The sequence below is a fragment of the Thunnus albacares genome, chromosome 20 (assembly GCF_914725855.1).
Source record: "Thunnus albacares chromosome 20, fThuAlb1.1, whole genome shotgun sequence".
Classification (NCBI taxonomy): domain Eukaryota; kingdom Metazoa; phylum Chordata; class Actinopteri; order Scombriformes; family Scombridae; genus Thunnus; species Thunnus albacares.
The window spans coordinates 22908647-22927865 of NC_058125.1; the positions used below are offsets into that span (position 1 = coordinate 22908647).

Below are 19219 nucleotides of genomic sequence, written 5' to 3' on the forward strand. Positions count from 1 at the left end.
ACTTGTTTTATATGAAATAATAATGGTGCCATGCACATCTTGTTTTTACTCTATATGTGATATAAAATAATATAAAAGGATTTGTTTTTCTGTAAAAACTAATTTAACCAAGCATTTAGAGGATGCATTCATAAATGGATAAATAAAAATTAAAAAAAATCTGCACTTACAGAATTATTAATATTATACAGACACTCATACAAAACACATGCATGAGTCACATACTGTAGATTTGCATTTAGATTTTTTACTATTTCTTGGTTTATGAATTTTTGCAGGTAACTGTAAATTATATACATCACCATCGGGATCTTATAAGTATTACAAATTACTGTTGCTTAAAATATGAAAATAAATATGAAAACATTAATCAGGTTTAATCAACAAACAGTAATTTGTTGATCAGTCAAAACAGGTCTGTTAAAAATGGTTTTTAAAATGTTTCTTACCCAGTATTAATCCAAAATATTTATCTTGACACAAGACTTTAAATTAAATACCACTTTTATTTCTCCTTGTAGATCATGACAAAATACTTTTGTGGAGTCTGTGGGTCTCGTTATATATTGACCCCCATGAGGTTGACGGGCCTGTTGTGGTATCGCTTTGAAATATCTGCTTCAATCTGCAAATACAAATGACAGTAGACAGTCAGTCATTATTGGCAATAATACTCATTATTACTGATGAGTCTCAGCTATAAGGCTTCTAACACAGATGTAATGATCTCATGACAAGTGTTTAAATTTACAGAACTTGATTATCTGCTTCCTTGGTTTATTGATTTCTAAGCGATGAGAAATAAACTGCACTGACCTTGACTGTACGTTTATCATCTCTGCTGTATAATAACCAACCTGTGCACATAAATAAATTAAAATATTAATTTAATACCTGTTTCTGGAGTTCCCGGGTGCATCCCGCCAGCAGGTCAACACGAGGCTCCAGTCTGGACTGCTCCTCCAGGGCTTCCTGCCGTCTCTCAACCATCGTGGAGCTCTTCAGTACCAGAATGTCTGCCTGCTTCAGTTTCTGTCTCAGCACCTCTGACACACGTTCAACATACCTAAAACACACACATTTCATATGAAGAAGAATGAGAAAAAGCACATTTGTAACGTTTCAGGAGCAAATGTCAATTCTTTCTACTCAAGTAACATCAGACTCTGTGCTGACTGCGGCTGATATTGTTATGATCAGCTGTGGCGGCGTACCGTGGCGACGCCTGGATCATAAACAGGTGCTGCATCCGAAGGGAGGTCAGCCGGCCCAGAAGGTCCTGCACCACTGACAGCATCTTCTGGACGTGTTCGCGGGTTTGGCCTTGGATGACGGAGGGGGCCAGCTGGAACTGGCTCATGGCAACCACATCGGCCTCTTCTCCCATCTCACTCATGCGCTGGGTGAGGAAAACTTCCAGCTGCACCGACACACAAAACCAGCGTCACTACTTTGTTTTTTGTATGAACTCAATAACAAATACAAATAAAATATGCTTTGTTTTTATTTTATTCCACATTTTATTTATGCTTTTAGTGTTTCATTGTTCTGTGAAGCATTGTTTAATTGTTTTGAAAGGTGCTGTACAAATAAAGTTATTATTATTATTATTACACATGTATTAATTTCCATTTAACCTGCTTTTCTGTGACTGTACCTGCTTCTCCCTGCAAGTTAAAACAAATACTGTGAGTTCTCTGCACTAATATTTGTTGCTTGTGTGCTGTAAACCAGTGGCGCTTGTGGTCTGCGGTTCTCGAAAACTGGTTTTGAATTTGCACACGTAAACATATTTAATTACTACCTACAAAAAAGATTCAAACCTGCAGTAATGTTTTATGTCCACATGGTGGCAGCAGAAACATGTTGCCAACGTTGACATATTATCACTTCATAAAGTTGATATAACAAACTTTGGTCAACTCCTGAGGGAAATATCTTGCTTAACAGCTAGATGCTCACTTTGTCTGTCTGCTGTTTAAAGCCCTGCAGGTTGTGTACAGTGTGTTGCTTTTTTTGATGAAAAACAACAAAAACGATGAGAGTGAACCACAAGGGTGAAGTTTCAGGCTGTAAAACCAAAACAAGGAGCTGAAAGATGCTATAAATCTCCATAGAGCTGAAGGGAACAGATGAGAATTCTCTGTACGTTCATCACTACAAGCAACCCGTCACATATACAGTACAGTTGATTGATCTATTGTTAACATTTATATACTGATTATAGCAGCTTTATGTATCCACATACTGTACATGATCCTGTTTCGTGTAAGTCATCATAATCTGCAAAAGCAAACCATCCACATCTAATAATATTCTACTCATTTGTCATTTTTAGATTTATTTATTTAATGTTTATTTGTATAGGGACAAGTATAGAGCATGAACTTCCACATATCACAGTATTTATAGCCTAAACTAGTTTGCAATGTCCGTCCCTAGATGGGCTTTTAAAATACATTATAGAAAGGTGTCAAGTTATGTTCTGCAGATGTGAGTCAGTCAAAAGTCGAAAAGTCGAAATTATTAAAATTTATCAGCAACTGAAATGATTAATCCATTTTGATAATCTTTTTTTTTTTCTTCTTAAGTAATTTATCACACAAAAATGCCAGACAGTCATTGATTCTAGCTTTGAAAATGTAAGAATTAGCAGTTTTTTCTGTGTTTTATATCACTGTAAATTGATTATCTTTGGGTTTTGAATTGTGGGAACAAAACCAGCAATTTAAAGACATTACCTTTGAGCTGATGGCACCTCTCACCATTTTCTATTATTTACTACAGGAATAACCCAAAAAATACTCAGTAGATCATTTCATAATAAAAATAATCATTAGTCGTCTGGACTCTACTCTGTATCTTTGTTGGTTTTTGGACTATAAATTGTTTGAATGTCTGACATTCCTACTGTAACACCACACTGTCACAATCCTGTTATCTTTTACACAAAAATCAAAGGGAAGCACAGTCTCTGAAGGGTAATGTGACACTGGATGACTATAGTCTTTACCTCCATTAGCTCATCAATGAACTGGCTGCGTGACTGGGAGTTCTCCAGTATACTTAAAGCATCTTCTCCTCTTGCCACCCCATCAGGACCTACGAGAGGACACATTCGTCTTTAGCTAACATACATTTTAACAGCTGAGAAGTTTGGCTGAAGACATAATGTCGATTTGTTAAAAAGTTCTTACAGTCTGTGCCCGCATCTACGATTTCAATTTCAATGGGAGCAACTTCACTGTCACCCCAGTCAATACCGCCTGCACCAGTGTCCTGTAGAGCGAGACAGACAGAAACTGGTATATTAGAGGAATATACACTTTTTGTAGAGATTGTTCTCATTAACTAGATATTAATAGTTAAATAATATAAGGTGAGCAAAATCTATGTGTATAAAATGAGAACAGAAATGTGTTTAGGCTTCATACCTCAGAGCTCGGCTCCAGACTGATCCCCCAGTCGATCCCATCCTCCACTGTGATGGCAGAGGTCACACCCTGAGTGTCCGCTCCTTTGCCGAAGTCACCCCAGTCAATCTAGAGCAGGTTTTAAAAACACAAACACAGGTGAAGAAAATCAGCTGTGAATGGATACATCAAAAGATTTCTTTGACCATTTTTGACATTTGTTGAATAAGTCACATTGTATAAAGATCTGCCACATGAGTCCTGGGGCTGAATTATACAAATGTCCTAACACTGAGATCTGTTTAGTGACTGTGATAATTTAAATTAGGGCCTGATTTAGCAATTTGGACTGTGTAACAAAATATGACAGATTTACACATTTATAAATTAAGTGGTTGTTTCTTTAGATCTAACACAGAAAGCTTCTGTAATATGGCCCTAATCTGAACATAATACAGAGAAATACAACCAACCGTGTCCTCTGTGACTGTATCAGGAGTTGCCTCCTCCACAACGGGCTTCTCAACAACTGTGGGGGCTTTCCCCGTTCTCCACTCATAAAACGTTACGTTTCCTCTCCTCTGGGCAAATGTCAGCAAGGGCAGCACAGAGTCAGACCTACAAATAGAAACATGTGAGCTCATGTGACAAGAAATTTTAAAAAACTCTTATTGTTTTTATAGTTTAATAGAACAGAGACATTTTGTGAAGTTTTATTTGAAGGGTTTTACACTTTATTAAGCCTCATACATCTAACAACAGGTTTATTGTATATGTGGCTGAGCTGCACAGTGCAGAAACTACGGGAAAAATTCAATTCAATTTTATTAAATAGTGCTAAATCACTACAGGAGTCATCCCAGAGCACTTTTCATATAGAGCAGGTCTAGACTGCGCTCTTTAATTTACAGAGACCCAACAATTCCCCCATGAGCAAGCACTTGGCGACAGCAGCGAAGAAAAACCCTCCTTTAACGGGAAGAAACCTCAAGCAGGACCGGGCTCTGCCTAGACCGGTTGGGTTGAGAGAGAAAGAAGGAGGGGGGGGGGGGGGGTTGGGAGACACAGAGAAGCAGAATAACAAGTAACAAGTAATCTGTGTTTTGATTTCATACTCACCACTCGCATACAAAGTTTGTGAAGGCGGTGTAAAGTTGAATTTGCTCCTCTAACTTCGCTGTGTCCTTCCCGACGTCGTCGAGAACCGTTGGTAAGTCTTTCACCAGGGCCTGCAGCTCACGAGGAACATTTTCTCCCTGGCAGAAGCAAAAAAAGCATCAGGATGATGAAGGTCTGCACAGAGAACAAGAGTCTGCACATAATATATAATTCTGAGTGTTGCACAGTGTCAGCGTAGGTGTTTTATGTGTGTACACTCTTGCACTTACTTTGATGCCGTACTGTTTGCAGGCAGCATAGTAGCGCTCCCTCAGGTCTGCGGCTGAGCTCTGGCACTCCACTTCCCGCCTGCTCAGCTCCTGCTGCAGCTGCTGGGCTTTGGCCAGCTGCTTCCTCAGAGCCGGTCCTTCATAGCTCACGTTGCGACTCAGCAGGCTGGCCACCTCCGCTGGGAACAGATTTCTTTTTATTAAAAGACTTATAAAGGCGATTGTTAAGTTTCTATAGCTGGATCTTATTCATCTATATCCTGTGCTACTGATGTGAGGATAACCTGAACAGCAGCAACAAAACTACTGTTTTCACAGTTTAGAAAAAGCTAGTTTTAGATTTAATAGTTTCCAAACCTCACAGTTTTTTTGGAGGAGAACAATAACAAGTCTTGGGGTCAGAATCAGTCTTGCCATATGCTTATTAGAGTCTTTCTATCATGTAAAATGCAGCGAAAATTAAAACTGACAGACTATCGGATGTTGAGATAAGGTTGACAACAGGTAAAATGGTCTTGGTGAATTGGTGGACCTGTTTGTCACCACATGAAAGGTGCAGAGCAGTAATGATCCTGTGACCCAGGATGAAGATAGTTTTCACTCACCCAGATAGACATTATCTGCCTCATAAAGGGAAACAATCTCCTGCCAGTCCTGTAACAACAGAAAACACAATTATAATCCAAATCATATTAGAATTTATAATAAAGGAATTAAAGGACAAAAAATCCCCACAGACCATCGATTTGTGATCCACTATGAGACAAACAACAGCAGCTTGTTTGAATCTTCTCACCTTCATCCTCTGAGATGAATATCTGCCAAAGATGTTCTTAGAGGAAGCTTCTGTTCCTTTCAGTATCTCCACGATCCTCAAGCAGTGAAAGTAGTGAATGTCTATCAATGAAAACAAAAAAATACAACATTGAAAAATAAGAATGACTTTTTCCATAAGTCATAGAAAGAAAAAGTGAGCAGGACAAAATAGTTTGTGCCTCTCATTTATTATCATTACATTAGAGTTGGAAAGCTAAATATCTGTTTTTCAGAAAAATATAAATGTCTGACAATATCTGACGAGCCCAGCAGGTTGTTTGACAACACTTACAGCTTTAAGGTATTTCCAGAATAAAAGTAAAAGATGATTTACCATCTGGATTAAAAAATATTCCGCCCAATGCACGGCAAAAAAAAAGTTTTCCAAGCTGCAACTATTTTCCGATTATATATATTATTTATATATTATATTTAAAAACAAAAATGGTGGCTGAAAATGACATATCTCCTTTCTTGTTTTGTATGACACAAGAAAAAAATAAACTTACTATTGTAAATTAAAATATGAAATAGTGGGAAATACTATTAACAAGTATAACTGATATAATACGTTCATTTTATGTGTATAGGTTTTATTAATTATTGCTTGTACAAATAGGAAAATTAAATTTTTATGTAGTACACGTTAACCAGTTTTTTAAAAGTCCAGATGGTTAAGAGTCTTTGTGGATTCTAGAAATGTCTTGAAAACTGTGGTAAATGTTAAGTGATAGTCTGGATCTTTCAGGGATCATCAGGTATTCATCTTTCAGGTGAATGTATGCTTTAGCGCTGTGACTCCAGTGTAATAATAATATTAATAATAATAATAGATGAGGGGCAAATACTAGTGAGACCTACAGGAGCCAGAGAGAAGCTGCTTGATCTCCTCGTTCTCTGGCATGTCCTGGATGGCAGCATTGATCTTCTCTCTGATCGCTTTCACTGCACTCTGCCATTTCAGGTTACAGTGACGTCGATCCAGCAGCCAGTCTGTGGACACAGAAAGATTTAAGGGACGAGTTCATCATTTTTCCAAGTCTGTCTTAAAACTACAGTCAAGTGTCCAAATCCCAGATCCCTTCATAATGCACTTACAACATAAGTGATGGGGGACAAAATCCACAGTCCTCCTTCTGTGTAAAAATGTATTTAAAAGTTTATCTGAAGCTAATATGAAGCTTCAGCGTCCAAATGAGTCAAATCAAGTAGATATCTTTCAACGTTACAGTCTTTTTAGTGCCAAAGTCCCTCTTTTTGTTACTATACTTCCACCGCAGCTCAACAGGGAAACACTGTCTAAGGAAACACAAAGAGGGATTTTGATGCTAAAAAGACTGTAAATGTGTCAGATATCCACTTGATATGACTAACTAAGACTGCTGAAGCCTTATATAAGCTTCACATCAACTTTTAAATGACTGTGTGGGCACACTGTGGATTTTGGCCTCCATCACTTACATTGAAAGCACATTTGAAGGATCTTTTAATATCCAGTATGAACAGGAGGAATGATTACAGCAAGGAAAACCTCTTTCACTGTTCATATGGACACCTGACTGCTGTTTTTAACCTGTCAGCTCGTTTTAATCACCTGTTGAAGGCAACAGATGGAGAAACTGCACAGGACAGTAACAGCAACAGTAAACATAAGCCCTTAATTTTACACATGACACATAAAATAAACACTTATATTTGAATAGCTTGTCTTACCCAAAAGCTTGCTGGTCTGTATGTCGATGGGAAGATTTTGAATATTCTGTTGGAAGCAAGAAAACCGTTAACATGTTTATAATTCATACTTTATTTCTCTCAGAGACGAATATTTACATTATTGTGCGAGTTACAGCAGCTACGTGGAAAACGGAAATAAACTATTTTCTTTACTAAGCTTTGGAAAATGTTCATTTTTTAGAACATTTAGACAACTGACTGTTAGCTCGCTAGCTAACATGCTCATAAAAACGAGTTAGACAGAGTTTGTTTCAGCTCACCTCCATCGTCTCTTCTCCTCATCAAAACGAAACCACTTCCAATGTTTTATCTGCTCATTATAAGTTTATTTACAAGCTTTTTTAAATCCAGGATTGTTGTCAGCGTCCGGTTTGCAGTGTTTATGACACGTTACGAGAAGGAGAGCCAGTAAACGGAGGCGATGTTACCGTCGACCAATCACAGCTCACTATGCTAACAGCTGCAGCTGATTGGTGGATGTTTTAGAGCCTGATTGGTGCAGAGCTGCGGGCAGCAGGTAGAGGACGCTGTTGCCCTGTAACTGACTGCAGCTATACATTCATGGTCTGCAGACTCTGAGCCTACTGAGGATGATGAGGAGTTTAACTCAGGTAATTTGACAGTGGTGGAAGAAGTATTCAGATCCTTTACTTAAGTAAAAGTACCAATACAACAATGTAAAAATACTACAGTACAAGTCAAAGTCCTGCATGAAAAATCCTACTACAGTAAAAGTACATAAGTATTATGAGCTTGATGTAGTATTGCAGTAAAAGTAGTGGTTTGGTCCCTCTGACTGATATATTATTATATATGACATCATTAGATTATTAATAGTGAAGCATCAGTGTTAGAGCAGCATGTTACTGTTGTAGCTGCTGGAGGTGGAGCTAGTTTACACTACTTTATATACAGTTAGCTAGTTTAGTCCAGGGGTTCCGAACCTAGGGGTCGGGCCCCTCCAAAGGGTCAGCAGATAAATCTGAGGGGTCATGAGATGATTAATGGGAGAGGAAAGAAGAAAAAAACAAAGTTCTGATACACAAATCTGTTTTCAGTTTTTTGGACTTTTTCTCTAATCTTTGATTTTTGGTGAAATATTGGATCATTTGAACATTTATTGAAATGAAAGCATGTGAGAAGTTTAGAGGGAAAAATCACTATTTGGTGGAGCTGTTTACAACTCATAGACATGTGAAATGTGACCCCGACTACACACTGCTTTTTGTAAGATGTCAAAAACTAAAAAGGTTGGAAACCACTGGTTTCATCTTTAACAATGTGTTGTATTTTAAAAGCTTGTTATATTATCCATTGTGCCAAATCTTCATCTGAAAAGTAACTAAAGCTGTCAAATAAATGTAGTGGTGTATAAAGTAGCATCACATGGAAATACTCAAGTAAAGTATAAATACAATGCTTCAGTAAATGTATTTAGTTACTTTCCACCACTGCAATTTGAATATATGTAGCACATTTCATTACAAGTATACCCAGTGTGCTTTATATTGAAATGCATGTGCAGACACCAACCCATCCAAAGACAATAAAGAACCCACATCCAACCCACAGACACACAAATACAATAACTAATCATAATGTTCGTATTCATGGATGCTTTGGGAACAGGAAAGACAACGCAGGGGCAAAAGGGGAAATAACAAGGCTAAAACAAATAAATACATAAATAATGAAATAAAACAGGTGACATAAACGATAAGAAATTCAACCTCATATATTTGGTATCTTTGGATACATTGTGATCTCCACTAGAATCTGAAATTGAGTTCTGTGGGTTTAATTTTTGTAATGATTGACCCACCAGCTGAAAAGAGGACATATTCTGGACATTTATAGGTTATATTTATATTCTGAAGCTTTACTGGAATATCTTTGCATGATTTACAGTTCAAGAAACTCCTTATTTATCTTATACAGGCTCTTTATGCAGCCCCTCAGTTCAGCCTCTGTCTGAAACAGGCCGTTATAGCTCCTGTCTCTTTAAGACCCCCCTCCCGATGACCCCACTCTGTTCTGATTGGCCAGTTTCAGGAAACAACAGTAGTCAGATTTCACTTCTTTTTCTTGTTCTTTACTCAAACTCAACTTCTCAAATACATCCGTACATGTTGGAGCCCAAATCTGCTCTGAAATATGTGAGTAGACAACATGAACAAACCGTGAAACAACCTCAGCAACAAAGGATACAGAATGGACGGCCGTTTGTGGGCATGTGCAAACAATCTGACGTCAGTTTGATGGAGAAGTTGAAGCCACTTTGCAAATGAAGTGTTCAAAGCAGGCTGAAGCCCTGGCTGTTGACTTTCACCTCATGTTTTGGAAAGTTGACCACATTTAACAGAGACATCTGACATCATAACAGCATAGAAATAACAGAAAATCACATAAAACATGACATGTCCCCTTTAAGGAGTTAAAAGGGACTTTCTGTAATTCCCCTTTCTTGTCATTAATCCCATCCACAGCATCATACTGTAGACAAATCCCTTACTGTATATTCTTTCACTGAAAACTACAGTAATAACATAACATTTTGATGTCTCGTGAACTCCAAGCTGCATATAAGTAAAAATAGCTCCCATTAAATCCCTGCAAGTGCAGCAGCAGCGTCTCTCAAATGGCCTAATATCAGGTCATTTGAATGCTAACCAAACTTGCAAAGTAAGCATCCATTCGCTGTGTGTGATTTTACGCAACCTATGCAAAACATCAGGGGCGCTCACCTCACCCAGATTATCTTTTAGAGTCCTTCCTCTCTCCGTGTCGTTCTCTCTCTCTCTCTCTCTCTCTCCAGCTTAAAGTAATTACTTAGAGTTGTGTAACAGGAACGGGAAAACTCAAATACAAAGATGGCTTTATTCTGCATCCAAACTCCACATTAAAACAGGATCGTTTTTTTTAAAGTGAGGCCGATAAAGGGAATTTATTTGCAGTTTTTGGAAAGCTGCTCACCTCTCAAGTTCACATTAACTCTGTCGTCAGTAATCTTGATGTGCGGACTGCCTGAAGAAAGGTTTCACTAAATCACATGGTTGCAACATTTAGTCACTCATGCACTTAGCTGGGGCGGGTTTGAAGGTGTGTTTATGTGTGTGTGTGTGTGTGTGTATTTGAGGAGGGTGTGTGCTAGAGTGGAGTCGAGGGTATAGAGGGACAAGGTGAGGTAGAGGCAGAGAGGAAGAGATGCTGCACCTGTGCACGATCACCTGAGAAGAAGAATTATAAAACACACACAAAGAGAGAGAAAAAGAGAGGAGTTAAAGAATTTATGAGCATGGCGGGACAGTTTCACATCTGAGAGAATCTCCATCAGCCAGCTCGTTGTCAACAAGGTAAGAAAACATATGTGTTCACCTAAAGGCTATTTTATGTGTCTAACAAACTAAACAAACTGTTCCTGTTAGTGTTTTATGTGCTCGGTAACGTGTCACAATGCATATTTTCCTCACATAAGATCCAGTAACAGTAACACATTTGGTTGAAAATACTGACAACTTTCTCCTACATTTATAAAATGCAACATGTCAAACTTTGTCGAGTATAAGACGATAAAGTTTGCATCTTATTTTCATTGTTGTCCACCAACTTTTATCCAGATGGCAGAGCTACAACAATTTTGCAATTAATTGACTAGTTGATTGACAAAAAAATAAATCAGCAAATAATCATTTAGGTAATTGTTCAAGCAAAAACGCCAAACATCTGGTGGTTCCAGGTTCTGAAATGTGAGAATTTGCTGCTTTTACTTGTCTCATATAACAATAAATTGAATATTTTTGGGTTTTGAACTGTTGGTTGGACAAAGCTTGAGTTACAGCAAACTGTGATAGACATCTTTACAGGATTCTGATGTTTTATAGACCAATCAATTAATAAAAAAAGATTTATTTATTACATTTCATTTGTTTATTCAAAAAGACAATGCACATTAAGTAGCATTTCTGGAAATGTGCCAGCTGGCTAATTTTCAACTGCAGTCCTTTGGCAAGATGTTCCGAAACCAATAAAGGGTTGGTTAAAAATTACAGACGGAAGACAATAAGATGCCAGTAAAACATGATGCATGACACAGTTGGAACCCTACAAGAAGGAGACTGGCAGTGTCTGACTTTATGAAATATCATTAAAAAAAGGAATTAAAATATTAGAAAATGTAGTTATATGAAAAAACAATAGCTGAGTTTGAGCTGGTGACACTATATGAGTGAGAATTATACACATTTATCAGTCCAAGATCACACCAAACTAAACTTTAATGACTTTATAACTTTTTAATGTTTATTGGTTATTGTTGATGTAACCATTAGATACATTATCACTTGTTATATAGATGTGACGGCACTTGGAAACAACCAGAGAAGAAACAATTAAAAGGAATTATAGACGCTCATGTTTATCCATATTAACTTTATTATAAACATCCGTCAAAAAGCTCTTCAGCAACTCATTCAACTTTGCTGCCACGGGTCAACAGTGAAGCTGGCACACGGGACGAAACCCGAGAATCTAATGAACCTTCAGCTCAATTATGAGGGCAGCGCGGCCCTCGGTGCCCTTGGAGCCTCCTCTCTCTCTCTCTCTCTTTCTCTCTACAGCTCAAACATTATGTTATTCAAAGGCTTCGCAGCTGGTTAGTGATTTCCAAATGTGGCCACAGTGTTCCTTTCCCTGCTGTGATCTCTGAGGCTTTGCTGAGCGGCTCACCTTCACATAACAGAATACATGGTAACTTATTAAAGAGAACTATGGAGGGCCTCCTTTAAGTCAACATGGCTTTTTTGTCTCAAAGGTCACATCTAAGACAAACATGGAATACTAAAAGAAATATGTGTGCATATTGTAACGCTATGTTCTTTTACTTAACGTGGTGTGAAAGTGCTGCTCTAGCCTCTTTAGTTAGTTTGTTCTGCAGAAACTGGCTGATGGAAAGTCAACAATACTATGTAAATGCTCTGCAAACGTTTGTTATGGAGCAACTTGCCTTTTGTTAAAGACTGAACAACATCAATGGCGGTGAATTCAGCAAGAGAAAAAAGGAGGAACAATTTAAAAAAGGGGGCTAATTTTAGAATTAGTGCTTGAATTAAACACTTGAAGTAAACACTTTGGTATGAGATGGTTTCTGCGGCCACTGGGGAACTCACAAAAGCTCCTTTTGGTCATCAAGACGATCTGTTACCTGAGTGTCAGGTCAGAAATAAGTGTAATTAAGCATTAATGGGCCAAGACGTAACTTAAGGTCCAGAAGAATAAAGCACAAAGGCTCTTATGTAAGTGTTCAAAGTGTAAAATTACACGCTTAAAGTTACTTCAAACTCTATCACAACATTACATCAAAAATCTCGCCAGTTGTTTCCAACACTGTGTCTTGAACCTTTGCACTACCTGTGTGTGCCTGGTGACTAATATCACATGGTTCAGATAAGAGTAAGATGAGTGTTTCTGCAAAGGGCATGTACCCTTTATTTGCATAGGTGCTCCATGATAAAAATGAGCAGACCAGAAGAGGATTTGTGTAGTTCCTGTCAGCCCTCGTGCACTGGAACGTGTTGCGTTGATGAAACTTTTGTTTATCTATACTATTTTTATTTCATTTGCAGTTCAAAGTTTGAAGTTTATTCTTGTTTTAAATGTACTTGGATGCCGTACTACAATCCGTAATTTAAAAGCTTCACTACTTTGATGATAAACTTATTATATATGGTGTGTTATGGCATGGTTACGATTAGAGAGTTTGGTTTTGTGTGATAGATAGATATAATTGTTATCCTCAAGCAGAAATTTGTCTCCACAGTGTGCATTATGCAAAAAAACAAAAACAAAAAAACAACCAATCAAACAATTTCACCACTACATACGAGTGCATACATTCAGACAAAAAGACTACTGTAAGTGTGATCTGATTAGCAGGTTATGGAATTGAAAGCCGCTATAGCAGAGGGGACAAAACTTCTGCTAAAATGTGTCATTTTCCACCTAAGAGTCCTGGACCTGCAACCATAAAAAAAAGTGAAAAATGGACTGAGGGGATGTCCAGTGTTACTTATGTGTTACTTTTCCACGTGAAATTATTTAGCATGATGTGATGTTGTAACCAATTTTAAGTGTTTGAATAAAACTTCCTTTAGAAGACCATCAAAATTCATTCTTAGTTGCTTTTGTTTGACAGTTGACATTGGCGATAAAGACAGGAAACATGGGGGGAGAGAGTTGGAGGGGTTTGACATGCAACAAAGGTTCCCCCGCCAGAATAAACCTATCATAGGTACCATGACTACTAAGCTGCAAGAACGCCCTGAAAGTTCATCTTTGACCTTGGAAAAAAACGGTTTTTTTAATATTAAATCCACTTACCATTTTTTTACAACTCAATCTGCTAATAAAGATTGTGATATGTGGTTGAAAGCTCTGAAAAAAAGACATTAATAAGACTTTGAGTTAAGAACTCTCTCTAGTTGTTTAATCCAACATCAAAGTACAGGTGTTTCCATCAGTTATGAGTGTTTCTAGATGTGTTTATTTAAAGGGGACATATCATGCACATTTACAGGCTCTACTGGAATATCTTTGCATGATTTACAGTTCAGAAAACTCCTTATTTATCTTATACAGGCCCTTTATGCAGCCCCTCAGTTCAGCCTCTGTCTGAAACAGGCTGTTTTAGCTCCTGTCTCTATAAGGCCCGCCTCCTGATGACTACGTAAACAAACAGTAGTAGCAGGATTTCACTTCTTTTTCTTGCTCTTTACTTCAAATAAACCTCTCAGATACATCTGTACATGTTCAAGCCTGAATCTGATTCAAAATAGGCAAGTGGACAATGCGAACACCCACGGAAAAACCTTAGCAACAAAGGTTACGTAACAGACATTCATTTATGGGCATGTACAACAAGCCGACACCAGCTTGTCGGCAAAGTAGAAAAAACCTCCGCAAACGAAGCATTCAGAGCAGACTGAAGCCCTGGCTTTTGATTTGCAGGGAGCATTTCTACATATATTCACTTCAAGTTTATGAACTTTGACCGTGTTTAACATCCAACATCATAACAGAATAAAAATAACAAAAAGCATGATATGTCCCCTTTAAGATATTTTTTAAACATTACATCATGCACCTGTTTATGATCCTCTTCATGTCGTCGAAGACTGAATCAATACTCAGTTAATAAGGAAGTTATTTGAGCAATTATGGCTGCCAGGTGTAGACTGTGTGTCTACATGCGTCCATAAATTTGAATTCCTGTGTCTGGAATCATAAATACTTTGTGATGCTGTTATATAACAAGTTTCTGAGCTCCTGAAGTATCACTAAGACAACAGCTTGCTTCTTCATCAGTCTGACTTCATATCAGATCACATGGGGAGGGACAGAGGATACTCTTCAGATGCTCATTAATTTATCAGCAGAGAGCAGAGTGTCAGGTGTCCCCTTCCCTCCATTAGGTTACACCTTCAATGTGGCAACGATGAAAAGACGCCATTCAGGATTACTGTCGTCTCTCTAAGGACGGGTCTGATAGGTGCGACCAGTACAGGAGAATCCAGAGCCACAGTGTCGTTTGTCAGCATGAGCTCAAGTAGGGCTGCATCTAGTGGTTGTTTTCTCGATTAATCAATTAATCATTTAGTTAACAAAATGTTAAAAATGATGAAAAAAAACATATTCACAATGTCTCAGAGCCCAAAGATATTAAAATTTGTGACATATATGATAAAATTAAACAGAAAATCGTCATATTTGAGAGGTTAGAGGTTGAGAATTTTTGGCACTTTTTTCTTGAAAACTAACTGAAACGATTAACCGATTATCAAAATAATTGTTGATAAATTTTCTGTGGATCAACTCATCAATTAATCAACTAATCATTGCAGCTCTAAGATCAAACTAATTTAATACAAATCTATACAAATCATACTACATGGTCTACTGTATTAAGGCCAAATTTACACCTGATTTTGAAATTTCATTTAAGGTTATGATCAGTGATGAAAAGTTTATTTACTCTGAACTTAAGTACAATGTCGACATACCTGTACTTTATTTGAATATTTCCATACTTGTGCTGTACTACATTTCAAAGGGAAATATTGTACTTTTTACCCCACTTTATTTATTTGACAGCTATAGCTACTCGTTACTTTACACATTACGATTCTATATACAAAATATAAGATTGTACATATTGCTTTACACAAACCAACTGACTGCATATCAAACTAATACATCAGAAATAATAATATAATGATATAATATATGGAAATTTAACAATGAAAGGTGCATTTCTTCTCCATAATGAGTAGTTTTACTTTTAATACTTAAGGTGCAGTTTATTGAAAGTTTTTGAATGCAGGTCTCTTACTTAAATACTTTTTTTCACTTCTTCTTTCAATAGTTTTTGCTTGTCTTTGAGTAAAGTATGTATTATCTGCTTTTGTCATTGGATGCTCGCGTTTGCACTTCGTCAAGCACTTTGTAACCCTGGTTTTGAAAAAGGTGCTATAAATTCTTCTTCTTCTTACTTGTAATGAAATATTTTTACATTGTAGTGATGCCATTTTTATTAGAGTAAATGAATACTTGTTCCACCATGTTAATGTATATTTACCAGCCACTTTATAACAGTAGGAGATGCTGATGCTTCAGTCTCACAGAGTTTGCTTCATCAAATTCATCATCAACACCACATTTTATCTCTTCTAATGTTGTTTCAAAGCCTTATGAGAAATACTGAGCACCTTTATTATATGTTAAATAAAATAAATAGTCTAGAGTTATTGAAAATACCTGAGGCACTCAAGAGGGAAATAAATTTAAAAAGCCTTTAATACTTCATGGCTACTTAGTCATAGTTAAAAACATGCCTATGCGTTTAAACCATTAAGGCCTTCATCATGGCAAGTACATGGTACGTCATGACAAATAGTCCTTGTCTATACACATTCAAATTTAAAGATATTTAGTCTAAAAAATATCAGAATCAGCCTTCAAAACCCACCATGTGTCATTTGTGTGTAGTTGTAGGGTGTAAACTTCTCCTCAGGTTATTAAAAAATGCCCAAATTCTCAGAGACGATATGGAGGACATCACCTTAGCGTCCTCAACGATATACAGAAGCTACAAGTCTGTGCAGGATGGCAACATGATCCCTTCAATAAATGTAATTGTCCCAACATCCCAACATGTTTCAAGGAAACAGTTATCTGAAATGTGCAGAGGAGGAACCCTCTCAAACTATTGCATATAATATATCTTATGCTCACTGAAATATTAATGTCAAACACATATAACAATTGTTTCAGTTTGTCTTCAGTCCTAAGTGTCTGCTCTGTGCCACACAGGTCAGTCTTCCAGTCTCTGTCGGTGCCATGGCTGACTCAAGCTGGTGGAAGCTGACCTTCTCACGCAAAAAGAAATCTGAATCCAAGGTCCTGTATGAGATCCCGGCCGAGTATGGCAGCAACACTGGGAATAAAGAGCACTCGAGCAATAATCCCCCTCCGGACCGTATGGACAGCCAGTTCAATGCCAGACTGGAGAAGATTGTAGATAAATCAGCCACCAAAGGCCGCCACGTCAAGGTCTCCCACTCTGGTCGCTTCAAGGAGAAGAAGAAGGTCCGCGCCACGCTGGTGGAGAACCCAAATCTGTTCGCAGAGCACAACCTCAGTGACGAGAACCATAAAATGAAGACTGAAAAATAGCAAACATGGTCACAAACACCAGAATGCACATACTTGATCACAGTTGTGTCATACATCAGCGTCACACTCATAAAAGCTTGAAGGGGTAAAATATGTACTAGCACAACCACATTGGCACGACATTTGCAACGTGTGAGGTGGATAAACATGCACCACACCCAGGTAGATACTGTAACCAGAGGACTCATGCCTAAACAAACTACTGCTATCAGCATCAGACATTTACAGAAGTGAGGGGAGGCTAAACAAGCACTTGAGACATTTTTCTTTGAAATTTTGTAAACATTGTTACTCCAAAACTGAAAATACACTCTTTCAATAACTTTTATGGCCTCATATTGTTGTTACATATCTTCAAAAATGATCTGTGACTGCCTAACCTCATGCAAACATCCTTATGAATGAATTGTAAACTTGATTGCAATTTAAATTTTTTTTTTTATTATAATGGATGTAGAGTTTGGGAATAAAACCTCCTTTTTTATGTCCTACACAATCAGTACACAAGGGAAGATAGAGCTTTGCACAGTGCAACCAAGGCAGGAAATTTTTATTGCATTTTTACAACCAAAGCAAATTAAGGCTTGATTTTGCTGGCTGTTTCTGAAACACTGTGGATACTCCACAGATTTGTTAAATTAACATTTGTTGTTTATATCATCTTTTCTGAAATCCTGCAAAAAAAAAAAAAAGTGTATTTTGTTTTTAATAAATTTAACAGGATGTGTTATTATAAAGGAGTACTTTGTGTTTGTGTGTTGGCATTTGCAAGAAGAGGTATTTTGCTGAATTATTTCAACATTAGTGTTATTTATTCTTCCAAAAGTTCAGTATGTCTGACCTTTAAAGTTATGGATAGGATTAGATTTAGTTTACAGTTTGGGAAAGAGTTACACTGAGTTTTGAAGTTGAAATATTCATGTCCAACATTAAGCAGGGAAACTCTCCACTAGTAGAAAGTGTTTTTATTCAGTTTTAATGGAGCTAGCTTAACGGTTTCCCGTTGTTTTTGCTTTGCTCACTGTTTTAGTTTTAATCAGTTATGCTAACATTGACATTTCCAATGTTAACCTTAAATCAAATGAATAATATGAGAGGGGTCACTCATCAAAAACCTATCAACTTATCACAATTATTACCAATTAAAAGCCAAAGCTAACGTTAGCTGATGTCAACCATTTAAACTTCAATACTTTTGTGTTTTCAGACCATTTCTTTAAAAAATTAGCAGAGAAACTTTTGTTAGACAGTGTATTTATGTAGTTTTAATTAAGCTAATTTAGCGGTTTTTGCTTTAGCTCACCGTTCTAGTTTTGAACAGCTAAGCTAACATTGTCATCGCGCTAACTCATGTTAGCTTGCTGTTTATGTACAAAGTGTATTTAACTCAAAACTGTTTTGATTAATTTCTCCATAGCAATAAACTGAAAATATTGTGAGCTTGTTGCCTGACTTGTTAAAAACGTATGAATCAGCATTTTCAACCATAAATCAAGTGACTATTGTGAGAGGGGTCACTCATCAAAAACCTACCAACTTCTCACAATTATTACCAATTATGAGCTAAAACTAGCTGATATTAACCATTTAAACGTGCATTAATGAATATTTTTTATTTTTCTTAGGCAAATTTTCGTTAGAGTATTTATTCAATTTTAAAGAAGCTAATTTAGTGGTTTCCCTTTTTGCTTTAACTCATTAGTTTTAAACGGTTATGCTAACATTACTTGTCAGCTTGCTAACTCATAGCTTGCTATTTATGTCCAAAGTGCATTCTAGTGGCTCAAAACTGTTTTGATTAACTGTTATTCATATCTCCATAGCAATAAGCTAAAAATATTATGAGGTTGTTGGCTGACTTGTTAAGATAGCACAAATCAATATTTTTCAACCATAAATCAAGTGACCATTACATACATCATATCATAATTATTAACAATTATAAGCTAAGGCTAGCTGGTATTAATCATTTAAACTCACATGAATCAATATTTTGGTGTTATCCAATTGCTTTTTAATAAACTACCCTCCTTATGTAAACATATGGAGTGAAAAACACAACATACTGAGCAGTTACCACATGTTAATCTGTGTGACATCATTCTTTTAGGTTCCCCGGGGCAAGTCTGTTATTTCATCTGA

The 19219-nt window shown here is 37.0% G+C and overlaps 2 protein-coding genes across 2 annotated transcripts; one reads left to right on the forward strand and one right to left on the reverse strand.

The window, feature by feature from the left end:
* Positions 1-486: 486 nt before the first annotated feature.
* cdk5rap3 (CDK5 regulatory subunit associated protein 3) lies at positions 487-7779 on the reverse strand. The gene is made up of 14 exons (XM_044338481.1): positions 7612-7779; positions 7331-7376; positions 6479-6610; positions 5598-5698; positions 5407-5455; positions 4802-4980; positions 4533-4669; positions 3887-4031; positions 3435-3542; positions 3198-3279; positions 3014-3102; positions 1215-1420; positions 895-1066; positions 487-625 (listed from the first exon to the last, which is right to left on the reverse strand). The coding sequence occupies exons 1-14, from the start codon at positions 7615-7617 to the stop codon at positions 560-562; spliced, it is 1518 nt and encodes a 505-aa protein (XP_044194416.1). The 5' UTR covers positions 7618-7779; the 3' UTR covers positions 487-559.
* Positions 7780-10461: 2682 nt separating this feature from the next.
* Positions 10462-18516, forward strand: prr15lb (proline rich 15 like b). The gene is made up of 2 exons (XM_044337276.1): positions 10462-10704; positions 16715-18516. Exon 2 carries the CDS (start codon positions 16742-16744, stop codon positions 17075-17077), a length of 336 nt encoding a protein of 111 aa, XP_044193211.1. The 5' UTR covers positions 10462-10704; positions 16715-16741; the 3' UTR covers positions 17078-18516.
* The last annotated feature ends 703 nt before the right edge of the window (positions 18517-19219 follow it).